Here is a 14,260-nt window from a genome sequence, read left to right as displayed (position 1 = left end):
AGTGAAGTAACACGAGCACAGATTATAGTTTCCTTTAAATGCTACAGTTTACGATTCTGATTCATTTTACCTACTCTGCTAATACAGATTGACATGATCTGTCCTGCACATTCATTCCTTTAACAAGTAGCATTTTGAAGGTAAGCCGTTTGTCTGAAGTACAAATGAATTGTCTCGCTTTTCTGTAAATTGCACTGCACGAGATAACAAGGGTATTTTTCACATGTTCTCTTCAAAGTTTAGGAAAACTGTTGCTGCTGAGTTGTGTTAATTGCACTTTGACACATCCACATACAGAAAGACAACTCGTGTAAAGTCTGTCTTACCACACAGTGCCTATTAATACTGTCATTATCCACACAAATGCTGTCATACTAGAAGTACAAAATAATGAGAACAAAGTGGTATCACCCAGCGCATCTCACTTGAGGATATGTTTGATCTCTCCATAGTATTAACATCCCTTACATCAATGAATACTTCAGTGTCTAAATCAGTGCATGCCATTTTTCTCATTCTGCCAGTTGCCGTTGCTTTTGCTGAGAGAAAGCGTGCTCCCGTACTTGTTAGCAGCAGACATTTTCTGAGCGGCTTCCGCCGCCGCGTCCATCACCTGTTTCTCTTCCTGCTCAGTCTCACGGTGGTAAAAATAGTTGAAGTTGGAGACGATGACGGGGACGGGCAAGGCAATGGTCAGGACACCAGCAATGGCACAGAGAGTGCCGACCATTTTGCCCCCCATGGTGATGGGGCACATGTCTCCGTAACCTACGGTGGTCATCGTCACCACAGCCCACCAGAAGCCGTCGGGGATGCTGACAAACTGTGTCTGTGGCTCATCCACTTCTGCAAAGTAGATGGCACTTGAGAAGAGGATGACTCCTATAAAAAGGAAAAAGATCAGCAGCCCGAGCTCCCTCATGCTGGCTTTCAAGGTCTGTCCCAGAATCTGAAGGCCTTTGGAGTGTCGGGAAAGCTTGAAAATTCGAAAGACTCTGACCAGTCGGATGATTCGTAGGATTGCTAAGGACATGTTCTGACTGGAGTTCACGTCATCATCGGGCGTTGTGGCTAGCTCTGTTCCCAGGGTTACAAAATAGGGAATTATAGAGACTATGTCAATGATATTCATGATATTATTGAAGAAATCACTTTTGCTGGGGCAAACCACAAATCGGACGCCGACTTCGAAGCAGAACCAGATGATGCATATAGTCTCAACTATGAAAAAGGGGTCTGTGACATACGCCATCAGGTCTTTGGCGGCCGGATGAGGGGCTGACCCATCTTGTGTGCCGTTGATGATTTGGGTTAAACCTGGAAGAAAGTCAGTGTCCTCCCTGAACTCTGGCAGAGTCTCTAGGCAGAAGATGAAGATGGAAATGACGATGACGAACACAGAAACCAGAGCGACAGATCGGGCTGCACTGGAGCTCTCGGGGTATTCAAACAGGAGCCAGAACTGCCTCTGGAGTTCATTGGTAGGCAAAAGGACCTCTGGCTCTTTGATGAAACCTTCATCCTCACGAAATTGCTCCATTGCTTCATGACCCAACTCATAGAAAACGATTTCATTCGCAAAAACGTCTAAAGGAACATTGGCCGGTCTGCGGATTCGGCCCCCGGACTGATAATAATAGAGAATCCCATCAAAGGAAGGGCGGTTTCTGTCAAAGAAGTACTCGTTTCTCATTGGGTCAAAGTAGCTTATTCTCTTCATGGGGTCACCGAGCAGCGTCTCTGGAAACTTGTTCAGGGTGCTGAGCTGGGTCTCGAACACCAGGCCTGATATGTTGATGATGACTTTCTCATCTTTTTCCTCTATGCAGATCTTTTCAAACAGATCTTCATTTTCATAATATTCCCGGGGCATCCTACTAAAGACGCTGTCAGTGGGCGACTCGCTGTTGATCAGGAGCTTCAGATTAGAGATTAAGCTGCCGCTGCTGGAGTTGGCCTTGGTGGTCAGAGTTGGAGGAGTGGAGGGTGACAGCCCGTCCTGAGCAGACTGATGGCTGCGCCGTCCTCGTCGCGGCGATTGCTGGGGAGAAGCCAGTCGATGGGTTAACAAGTTCTGATCTGGAGCCTCTGAGGGGGGCGAGGTCGGATATCCGGAGTCGCTGGGGTCGCCCAGGTTGATGCCGACGTCATCCATGTTTTCAAAGTTAACAAGCGGCACCTCCATCGCCTGAGTGATCTTTAGTCGCAGCTCAGACTGTCAGTCTGGTTCAGGAGACAGAGGAGACGCCACAACCAGTGCCACACTGAAGATCCTGGCAGCGCCTCCCTCCTCCTGGTTACCATTCAGGCAGCTGCATGCTACTTTTCGTCTCAGCACTTTAGGTAATCTGTAAAGAAAAACAGGAGAATAAAAGCAATGTCATGCTTTTTTTTTCCCCTCAATCCTGCACCGTAGGTTTGTTTGTAAAGAAATTTCTTGTCAGCTACTGTTTGCATCAGCAGGGAAACCGCCATCTGATACTCTGCTCGTACAGTCACCCCCCCCCCCCACCCCCCTCAACCCCTTCAATTTTCTCCCATAACCTAACTGAAAACATAAACTCTGCAAATTTGTCTCTAAAAATGCTTATCCAAAGTATGTATAGTATTATTGCTGATCTTGTGCAGCAAAACGGTTTTATTTCCTGATGGAAATAAAATCCTGCTCATCAGAACTGAAGCACTTTTAACCTTCTCTGTGTCTAAATGTTTAATTGTTTGCGTTTCTAACCACACGCTTGGTTAGTAGATCCCAAACATTGCTCAGGTGCAGGATAGTCTATCAGCGTCACATTTACTTTATCTCTAAGAAGCTGTTTATCAATCCATTTGTCAGGTTCGGACAGGTAACCAAATCCTGACACAAGCTTTTAGACTGCAACCTCTGTGTCCACTTGACACTGGGGGCCCCGCGAGACTCTGAGACTCACTTGGCTTCTTTTCCACTCCCAGATAACGTAACAGTTCAGGATACAGCTTTGAGTCTTCTTACATAAGGATATCACATTGAGCTTATGCAAAAATACACGTATTGATTGTGCCGTGTCAGCACGAAAAGATCTCTGAGTCGAGGATGAAGGGCAGACAGAGACACAGAGGAGGGAAAAACAATGCAATTTGAAAAATATCTCTGTATCTTACAAGCCTTAATTTCATTCAAATTGCAACTTTTTCCTGCAGAAAAGTTGTAACTATGATTTTAACTTCATGTGACACTGAACTGACATTGAAGGACAAAGCTGATAAACTGACATTACTTCAGGTTGCAGCAGCAAAATGCTCCAAGATGCATGCAATTTTACTCTAAAATGAAAAGTAAAAAGTTTAAATCCAGCTGTGTGCAAATGCCTGCTCAACTCACCTCTGTCCGGGACTCTGCAGAAGTTGTTGTGCCCTCTCTATCCTGCCCAGCGGCTCCGCTCTGCTTCTCCTGACTCCCTTCACTCTCCCTCATCCAGACTCACAATCAAGAGTGTCCCCAGTGCTATTAAAGCTCCAACTGAGTAATTTTACACCATATAGGAAACCTGAGATGCCACTGTTACCCACACCTACTCGCAAACATGCACAGGTGCGTGCCCGCACAAACGCCGCCAAACCCAAAAACACACGTGCGGGCAGCTCGCTGTGTTTTGAACGTGGGGGTCACCTGGCTTTGTTCTCCCTGCTCCCTCCTCCGCCGGTGGGGAAGCTATAGGTAGGCTCTGTGATAGGAGATTTACCCTGCAGGAGCCAATCACTGTTTGATGAGGCGGAGGGACTGTGGGACCCACTCTTTTTCCCCCCCTTTCCTGCAGAGTAAGCATCCACATGCGGGATCATCCAATCCCCCCTCACCTTGGGGATTAAACTGTATTCTTCCCTTGCTACAGCACTTGTCATCGCTCTCAGTACCTGCAGCAGCTCACAGGGACTTCAGGGTTCTTATGTTTACATCTTTAGTAATTCACACTGATGTGGACTGGTATTCCCCTCTGACAAGAGAATTCCATGAAAATATATCGACTGAACTGTCACTGTTATTTTATTATTAGTCCTGCAGCCTGATGCCTATCTGACAACACACACCACTTCCCGTTTGTAGCAACAAGGATTTAAAAGCACACCTAAATCAATTTCTTTGATAAACTCCTTGATCCAGATTTAGGGTTTTCTCTGTGCTCAGAGGAAGAAGGACAGATGAGGTTGATGTATAAAAATAGAGTTTTTGCCACGAAAATCCAGCAAATGTGTCATAGATTGTTCACGTCTAAATTCACTTTGCACCTTCCAGCAGACGAGATTAATTGAAAGGTTGAATTACAGTTATGGAGACACTCCTGTCTTAACATCCTTCTCAATTGTCTCAAGGAGCAAAAACTTTAATCAAAGTTAATCTTGCACTTTTCAGAAGGGCGGCCAATTTGGCATCATGGTTTGAATATCGAGTTACCTGATAGACAACCAGATGCCTGAAGCCTGAAATCATTCTTTCATCTCACTGCTGCAGCCCGGAGCAGGCTGTCTGCCGGTCCCCTGTAACATTGCGGAGTGAGCAGGACCCACTGCAGGCAAGGGCGCACGGCTTCAAGGTCACAGAAAAGTGCTTTAAGACTTTACAGCCTGTGCGTTCTCATATATCACACTTCACCTGCTTCAGGAATCTCATCAGGCGTTCTCATGTGTGCATTATGCACATGTGCGTCCATGAATAAAAATGTTTTCACCTCAGATATGCATGCAAGAGATGTCGATGCAGAGGGGGGACGGTAACGCAAGAACGTGCATGCGTGGAGGGAGACACCCCTGAGCTGACACAGTGTCCTTGGTGTTTAAGGACTGTTTTATTTTCCTGTAATCTCCTGGACATGATATTGAAAATACGGCCGGTTGAGCCATGACCTGTCACTCGAACACGTCACGTGAGAATTTTCTCCAAGCAAAACAGACAGGAAGATGGACAGCGAGGCGGTCGATCATAGACTGCAAGAGTCAGACCGAGAGGGCAAATAATCGATCCTTTCCCCTACAAAACGATTTGTGTCAGTAAAAGTGAGGAAGGGGAGGTAAACGAGTGAGATATGAGCTCGGGGATGAGGTGGACCGCATCTACTGCAGTGTCACTCGTCTCAGGAGTCCTGACAGGGTACCAGAGGGATAACGTCCCTCCCTCTGTCCTTCCACGCAGCCCTCCATCCATCATCCGCCCCTCCACCCTCCCTGCATCCAGCCCTCTCCCCGATGACACTGTCACCTTAACTGTAAACAGAGTGTGTTGACAAAGCAATTCCTCCATCAGCAGCTTGTATGTGAACTATACTGACGCTGCATAGGTATAAACACCTCCTGCACACCTCTATGCGGCTTGACTTTGAGTCACTGACACTTGACCGAAATAGAAACATCTGAAAAATAAAACCGTTAATACATGTCGCTGGAGCAGCAGCAGCATTTTTCCACTGTGAAAATCCTGAGGTAAGGGTCCTCCGCTCAAGGTCCAGAGGACCTTCAAATCCACATGGAAGTCTGTTTTACTGAAGCTTTAACACAGTGCTCAGTGTGAATGTCTCTGTTTTACTCATCTGTTTAAAATGAGAATGTTAGCGAGAATTACACAAAAACACTGAGTTGCATGAACAGAACATCTGAGATGCTGTACTCAGAATATGGATAAAATATCATTTAAACATTAGTCTTTTGTTAACTTACCAAATTTTCCAAATTCTCCAAGTGTTGGAGAAGTGGGATAAAATTCCAGTTACTACTAAAACTGTATTTTTTTTTTTTTTGTTATAAAGGGTTATGCAGAAGGGGCATTTCTAGGTGATATTTAAAAAAAATGTCTTGTATATTTTCAAACAGGTCTGAGTTGCTGTTTCTCTCAGGATTTTCTGCAGTCTGAAACATTCAAATAATTGGTAACATCTCAAATAGAAATGGTTATATAGCAGCTTACTGTGTCTGATTTTTATGTTTTGTCCTTCAAGATGTTATTCTGAATTGCTGTGTGGATTTTTGGGAGAATTACTCAGGATGTGTTGCTTCTATTCAACTGAATCACTTTAATAAGAAATTCTGTCATACTATCAGAAAATACTCAAAAATAATGTGTTCACTTTTTTTTAAAGACAAGATTGTATAACAAACTACAGATATTCAGTAGGGAGAATTGTATCCAATTCTGAAACGTATTAATGTGAAATAATTTCTTTTCCATAAATTTTACATTTATCAGTGCTTAATTTTAGAAACTTGGCACAGTCACAAAATAAAAAGGAAAATGATTAAAAGCTTTAAACTTGCTGGATGCTGCGATGTCGCATTGATCTAACCTTTAGAATATAATTAAACAATGCCTTAGATTCTAAGACAGTTTATTTTTATTTGTCTGGTTTTGCCTCTTTAGCTATCAAAAGCCTTACTGTTTTAAATGTTAACGCACATGTAGAAATGCGAATCTGAAAGGTTCTTGGGTAAAAGTTCTCAGTTACATTCTATCATTTATTTATTTACATGTTTGACTTAAAGAGCGAACTGAAGGGAACACAGTCACATCACCACATTAAAAGAAGCTTCTCCACACATATTGCAGACATTCCAACAGAGATGAACTCGGATGAAACTTCATCTTAACCCAGTTCTCTCCTGATGGCTGCCCAGTGGAAAATAACAATGGAAATAATGAAAGCTCTGAACTACCCACCTCGTACACATGATCTTGGTAATTCTATCTCAAAAGCCCATATGCTCATCCATTAAGGGTGACAGGATTTCAAAGTGCATGTCAGGTAGCACGGATTAGATATTCCAGCCTCGTAATCTTATAGCAGTTGTAAATGCAGCTGGTTATTCTAGTCTAGTAATCCTATATATTGCGGCAGAGGTTCTCTCTTCATTGCAAATACCATACAAGGTTGGGTCAGAATCGTGCAAGGGCGTGATAGCCAGCGTATATAAACCTTCACACAGCTCAAAATATAGTGTTAGATAAGAGGCGCGTTCATCGGAAGCCTCACAGAGGGCCAAAAGGCATTGTGGATTTAGAGCCATACTGTCTGTGATTATAGCAGAGAAACAAAACCCCCAGAGTCCTCATTGTTACTGAATTCAGTTAGAATTTCTCTTTTGTTCAGTTGTATTCATGCAACATAGTTAACTTGCGGCATCTATGATCTCACCTTTTGTTGGGCAAGTTGACACATATGATCAGATAACAGATAATATCTATGACTGTAAAGCTTACAGAACACATCAGGTTTAGGGGGAAAAAAAGTCAGGATACTAGGAAACAAAGATCTAACTAAAGGAAACAGGAGAAGCTATTTTCTCATTTCACAAAGAGAAACTAAATTTGGCAGATCACACTCAAAAGCGTTCCCCCGGTATGGTGTGGATGTTCGCTGCGTATCATCTGTCCTCATTTCCTGTCTCCTTATTACTACATCCATGAAAAGAGAAATGCAACACTCAGACTCATGTGACAGCCCCAACGCTGCAGCACGATAAAAACCCGACCTCCAGAGTTTTACAGGCTTATTAGGGGTGTGTTACCTCACTTGAAGTACGCTATAAATGATTTAACACACTAACCTCAGTGTAAATAATGCTACGGGCAGCTTACTGTCTCGCTGATGGTCTCTTTACACAAATCATCAAAGACCACATCAAAACGTGCGACAAATTTTATAGAAGTATAATATCTTGTTCTTTCTCTGAGTTGCCTCTTTAGAAAATTTGTCTTGAGTTTATTCTGCATGTTGGTGAAGGGGAAGCGTCACACTTCACATGTACTTCACATCAATCATCACCTGTGTGGAAAATGAAGTGCATCCAACGGGATTAGCATATTTGACAAATTTGTTCCTTTCTGAAAGTGTCTGTTCATAAAAGTTAAAGCAAATCAGTTGAGTCATTTTTCATGGAAGGAATGAACAAATATTAAAACAAAACAAACTTTCACATGAAAAACAGTCTCTTCTTGTAGCCGTCCATCAGTTTTCCTACTCATATGATCCACATGGAGTCACAGTGGCGAGAAGACTTCCAGACAACCCAAACTCCAAAACAACATTGTCCAATACTCCTTTGAGGACCTCGAAGCCCTCATCAGGCCCTCAAAGGCACTGTCTCTGGGCCTCAAACGCCTGATAAATATCTGCTGAAAATGAGACTTCAGTTGACCACATGGAATTGTTTTTTCTTCAGAGAGACGACATAAAAACTTTTCTCATGTAAAACTTACCGCATGCATTATTCTGCGCTGAAAACACCGAATATCCCTCAGAAAAATTAAGAAACGCCATTTTTCAGTGCTTCAAGATTGAAATGGGACAGCGGCTCCTGAGACAGTGTGTTCCGTGCTTTATATGCACGTTTCCCTTCATTGTTTGGGTTGAGGATTTGGTCTGATAGAGACGCATGTGCTCATTCAGAGGACTGCGACTCCACTAAGGAGATTATGTAACACAGGAGATCAGCCCGGAGAATCACCCTCGCAGATGAATAGTGTGGACTAAATACTACAGATTTAATTGAAATGTCTGGATTGTGCAGCATCACTAATCAAAAAGACAAGTGCTAATCTTGGCTGACTCCTTGGACCCGTCGTGCCACCAAGAGGTGAACGCTCACCACAATCGCAGCGAAACCACAACATTTAACACCGCAATCCACGGCGCTTTAACCTCCGCTGATTAAATTACACTTTCTTCAGCACGCAAACTTTCCTTGGGCGCTTTTGTTTCTTCTCCTCTAAATTCACAACTCTGTGCAGATTTCGTCAAAGTGCACAAATCGCACGCTGTGGGAAGAGTGACTTCTCAGCCAGCAGCCATGCAGGGAGGATGAATGCCACACACCACCCACTGTTTTGACATCAACATTGCTCACCGTTGGACGGGGAGGATCCCGAGCTTCACGCTCGTCCAAAGCCTCCTGAGCGTCACTGAGCCTCCTCCTCATGTTCCCATATGGCCCGTGGTTGTGTAGAAAACATAATGATTACAAATGATGAGTGATATTCACGAGAGTGAGGCTCAGCTGGTATTTTTTTTTCATACCAAATGCTGTGATGCTCTCACAAAATCATCGTTTATAAGTGAAACATGAAACACAATTACAGATTTTAGAAATGTAACCCTAAAACTCTTGACAGTAATTACTTATAACGATGAAAATAATAATTATTTTTGCTGATATCACATTAACAGATCCAACAATCAAAACAGCCTTTAAATTTCCCTATTTTTTTTTTATCTAAAACCAGTAAGAAGCTGAAGGTGTATAATCCTCTTAAACTCTGATTTAATTGCTTAAATCAACTCTGGATCATTAACGTACTGTATTACTCTTCGAATTAAATTTAACTCATTAATCAGCAGAGAAAGAAGCTTGTCGGAACTCGCTCATGGGTCCCGCTGGATTAAAAGTCTGACAGGGACTTAAGGAACAGCGATAAATCTCTTTAAAGCGTGAGGTTTTGACAGACAGAAGGCAGCCACGGTTTGATATGCCACAGATGTTTTGACCGTCTTGAAAGGTTTCAGCGGATTTGGTCAGTGTGGGCTGCCACGGAGAAATAAATCCTCCCTGTGCAGTCTGTCCTTATTGTGATTTTTTTTTCAGCTCTTCTGTGGTAAGAAAAAAAAAAAAGATGCTCTTGAGGATATATATTGATTCCTTATACAGTTTTGACGCAAAGCAGCAAAAATTACAAGACCAAGCACAATGGACATGACCGAGAAGTATATTTATGATCGCAGGGAAAACCTGCTCTGTTTTCTCTCATCTTTCTGTCTCGTCTGCGCGTCCTCATCAGCATGGAGCCCAGGACAGAAGCAAACCGGTGTTTGTGCAGCATGAAGCTCATTTTTCCCACAGCTAGTAAAGTCCTGAACCATCCGTCTGCCTGCCAGGTGCTCCTGCTCGGCTCTCGATCATATTTCACACCCGTGCGTAGGATTCACTGGTCACGCGCCAATTTTTCTTCTGTGGGTTCACCTCTCTGCCCTCTCGCTTGTCCACTCACATTTTGTTGAAAGTCAGTGGGGGTTGATGAATTGAAGAAAGAAAACAGCGACTGAAATGAGAAATACATGCCTTCTTTTAAGCAGCTGGGTCAACAAAGACAACACAGAGTTTTAAGCCATGCTACCAAAGCAAATTAGTCATATTGCTGCTTTGGATCATGCATTCATTTTTAGTATGCTCACCTTATTTCCTGGTTAACTTGTTTTTTTTTTTTCATGTGCGGCATTGCCATTTATGAAAAAAACAAAAAACAACTAAACTGTGAATGCGATGTGATTCGGGATAGTCTGTGCGGTGTTCGGGAATACCAGACAAGATGACACTGTCACGCCTGCTTCTTGCTTTAATATCCAGTACAGATTCTGTCAGTGTTGTGTCTCCTTGTATGACCGAGGTTATTATCTTTATCAGCTGTTTGACAGTTGTTTGCAGCGAGTTCTTTGCTTGCTGGAGTATTGCGATGTTTCAATCTGCAAACTCCAGATTGGATCGTAGCTCATTTATTTCACCGCGTGAAGTGACCGGCTTGTGGTTGATGGACTCTTGCACACGAACTTACTGAAGAAGCACAGTCAGTTGCTTAAGCAGTTTTACCAAAAGGTTCTTTTTTCTTCCTGTGAATTTTAAAAAAGCATACAAAAGACTGCATTAAAACAGTTGGCGAGAGAGCAAAACTATGACGATGCTATAGTCCGCTATCTTTATGTAATGACAGTGTCTCTTCAGCCTGAGAAGAAGTCTCCCCTTCAGTAGGTTTCAAAAGATAAGGATGGCATATTTTACAAGATAATATGTTGTAGAATAGAATTTCAAAATGGATCAAGTTTATCTTGAATGCAGGCTTCATTTCAGGTATCTGGTCAAAAATTCCATTTAGAAGATAATTTGCATGCAGTTAAGGAGACTAAATGCAAAAACTTACCTGCACAACTGTCGCATGACTGTATCTGTATCATCCACATTTCTTTTTCATCTAGCTCAGGGTCATGGGGTTCTGGAGTGGATCCTGACGATGGGTGACGATGGTTTAGGCTCTGCCACACCCAATGCGGGCCCTGGCAGTGCTGTACTCATTTTGAAATAAAAGAGATGAGTTTAATCTCTGAAATCCTTGTTGTCAATTTGTCAACAGAAGCCATTCAGAATAATGGATCACGATATGAAATCAGCTTTTCAAAGCGTTTCTGCAGAAAACCCTGGAGTTGCACCCTAGCAGGGTTTCTGGTTGCTCGGTGCAGGCTCCACGGTATGTGCAGGAATTAGATAGCTCAGCGTGACTCCCTCGGAGGCGCTGACAGGCCCCCGGGTGCGGCCGTGTTGCTGGGGACAGACAGACAGGTATTCAACTCTGAAGCCCGGGGATCTTTTTATCCGCTGGTGGAACATTGTTGGCCATTGTTGTGGAGATGTGACTGCATGGGTTGCTGCTTCAGGAGAATGGGGCAGCTATAAATCTTTAAGATTGCAGTCGTGATAGCACTGGTTTTCACACACCGGGCCAGCTTGAATGATGAAATAAATCAGCTGCTGCTATCTTATATATAAGCAGAGGCATCCTCCGTGTGTTTGCAGTCTCCTCTGTTCCTGTAGAACTGGTTGAACAACACTTTTGTTCAAAGGAATATTTTAACGGTGGGTGACAGGGTTGCTGAGAAACATGCTGGTTAAACATAATTTCTTCCATTGTATTAGGACTTTGTTTACCTCAGTGTGGTTTCTGGTGGATCACTCACTTTGATCAAACATGAATAATGAATGCAGGCAAGCTGCTAAACCTCTTGGTTTCTTGCACCTGACGCAGGAGCTCCACCCAAGAACCTCATTATGTCAGCAGGCATGCAGCTCCAGTTTCTGATGGGATAATTCAAACATTTAGGGTCAGGCATCACAAGAAAAGATGACCCCTGTCAAAATTACAGTGTTTGATCGTTTGGATTTCTCCAACAAGGAGGCAATATGACATATGAGTGAATTCAGCCGTGATGGTAAAACATGAAAACGTGAATTTCATCCATGGATTTTTATTCATTTATTTACAAATATCTATTCTTTAAATTCTTGTAATGACTTTTTTTATACTAGTGTACTATGTTATTAAAAAAGACAATAGTAACCTTTGTCTTCTTGAATGTCATATTATCTCGAGCTTTCAGTAGATGTCATTTTGTAAAGCTGAAATAGTATTTTCCTCTCAAAATAAAACAAGATTGCATAAAGCCTCTGGCTCCGTCAGAGAAAAAGGATTCAATGACTCCTCTAGAGCAATGCACGTCCATATTCAGTTCATGAATTTGAATTTCAACCTGTGCGACCAGCAGTGTTTAATTTGACCACGGTGCTTGCCACTCTCAGGTCAGTTTGATATATTTTACCCAGAACAATATAATCCTACATCTGGAGTGATAAGTCAGCTCATGGTGACAGTTGCTTCACAAGATCTGCTTCAACTTTGGGACGTTGATGCTATCGCTTCAAAAATGATTGAATATATACTGCATGGTGAAAAGTGAACTTCCCTAAAACAGCATTTTCACATCCGATATGGCTCTTAAAGACTGTATTTAAAGACCCCAAAAGGGTGTTCTCAGTGAGAAAGTTTCAAATAAATTGTGCTGCGTTTTGTCTGTTCACCTTATGTTTTTTTTTTTTTAGTGGACTAAGAAATCAACTATTATTGGTATTGATGAATAAGCTGCTCAACTACAGCTGCAAAACTAGGAGTATTACATGGAAAACAGCAGCTGAAATGAAAGTGTACTATGATGAGTGGTACTGTCGTTGATATTTTAGCCATATTACCGCTTGATCTTAAAGTCAACCTTAATATTTGAAAGTGTTGGTGGGAAAGAGTTAGTATCAGCCACCATGGTGTGGCATTGCTTTTTTTTAAACTTATCTTAGGTACTATATATATATATATATATATATATATATATATATATATATATATATATATATATAAGAAATTAAATAAGAAATCAGCTCTGAATTTTCACTTTATAAATGAAAGTATCAGGAACATGCTGGAATCTACACTATAATCAAACACACATACACAAGTGGACTCCCATCTTCAGGAAGGAGGAGCGTCATCCATCCAGAGATGACAACACGTTGTCTGAGGCACGAGGCCGACGCTCATCATGAGATCTCCGTGTACATAATGAATGAGCTCTGTGAATGCAAAGGGACGCGACGCGTTCATCCACACAGAGCGGTTTCCGTCATGCTTTTTCAACTGTCGTTCAGAACTGCTTACTAAGCACATTTAAAGGTTATCGCTTTTAATCACGATTTCATTTTCTCTCTTAATGATTCCCCTCAGTTCTTATCAGTAAGATTCAGATCAACAATTAGCCACATCTACTGGGATAAAAGCCCCAACGTTCTCTGTAGCTCTGAATGAGTGTCCCGTGACTTATAAGCACCCTAAAGGTTTTTTAATTTAAAAAGAAAAAAAAAGAATAAGAAAAAATGCAATTAGGCTGGTTGGTTAAGGGGCAAAAACCCCAAAATAAACTGGTGTGTTCAAACAAAACGCACGGCACATCACACACTCCTTCCCCGTGCACAATCTCAGAGCTGGGAGTGGGATGTGGAAAAGGGGGAAGAGGCCCTGGGACTGAAACGTTGATGAAATATTAACTCATGCAGGATATTTAAAGCCACTGACATTCTTTTTTTCTAGTCAGCATGATGGAAATGGTTTCCACAAAGATGTTGATGCAGCCGGCGGTAGAGATGCACGCTTCCTCCTGAGCTGAGTGATGACGTCCATCAGACATTCACCGAACTGATTTTGACTTTAGGTGAACTGTTGGTTCAACGATTATGAAGTACAACACTGATGACCATTAACTGCTCCTTTTTACATGTCCAGCAGCTGTCACTTCCTTTTCTCGTCCTTCAAACATCGACTGATGCTGTTCTCTGTTTAGGAAATTAGGTTTAAGAATTTTTTTGTTTGCATTTTTTAATATCAACCGAGTTAGCTGGTTAGTTCAACAGAGGGAAGTATCTAGATCTGTTTCAATAATAATAATAAAAACAAAACATTTGGAGTTAATGCATTTAGATTTTTCAAAAAGGAAAAAAAAAGAGGTTCAGCAGCGGCTCTTCCTAAAGGAGTGTTGGGTTGCTAATTAACCGCTAATGGTTCAAGTGGGTTGTGGTTAGCACTTTCGCCTCGCAGTAAGAAAATACCCCATTCAAATACAGGTTTCAAGTGAAATTTGCTCATTTTTCTCACACA

At 42.2% G+C, this 14,260-nt stretch overlaps 1 protein-coding gene across 1 annotated transcript; it reads right to left on the bottom strand.

Moving 5' to 3' along the window:
* Nucleotides 1-492: 492 nt before the first annotated feature.
* On the bottom strand, nucleotides 493-2,257 carry LOC115387867 (potassium voltage-gated channel subfamily A member 10-like). Its single transcript, XM_030090736.1, has one exon. The coding sequence runs from the start codon at nucleotides 2,183-2,185 to the stop codon at nucleotides 494-496; it is 1,692 nt and encodes a 563-aa protein (XP_029946596.1). The 5' UTR covers nucleotides 2,186-2,257; the 3' UTR covers nucleotide 493.
* Nucleotides 2,258-14,260: the final 12,003 nt, after the last annotated feature.

Source organism: Salarias fasciatus, chromosome 5 (genome assembly GCF_902148845.1).
Source record: "Salarias fasciatus chromosome 5, fSalaFa1.1, whole genome shotgun sequence".
Taxonomy (NCBI): domain Eukaryota; kingdom Metazoa; phylum Chordata; class Actinopteri; order Blenniiformes; family Blenniidae; genus Salarias; species Salarias fasciatus.
The sequence above is the reverse complement of the archived record's forward strand: the minus strand, read 5'-3'. Positions and strand labels throughout refer to the sequence as shown.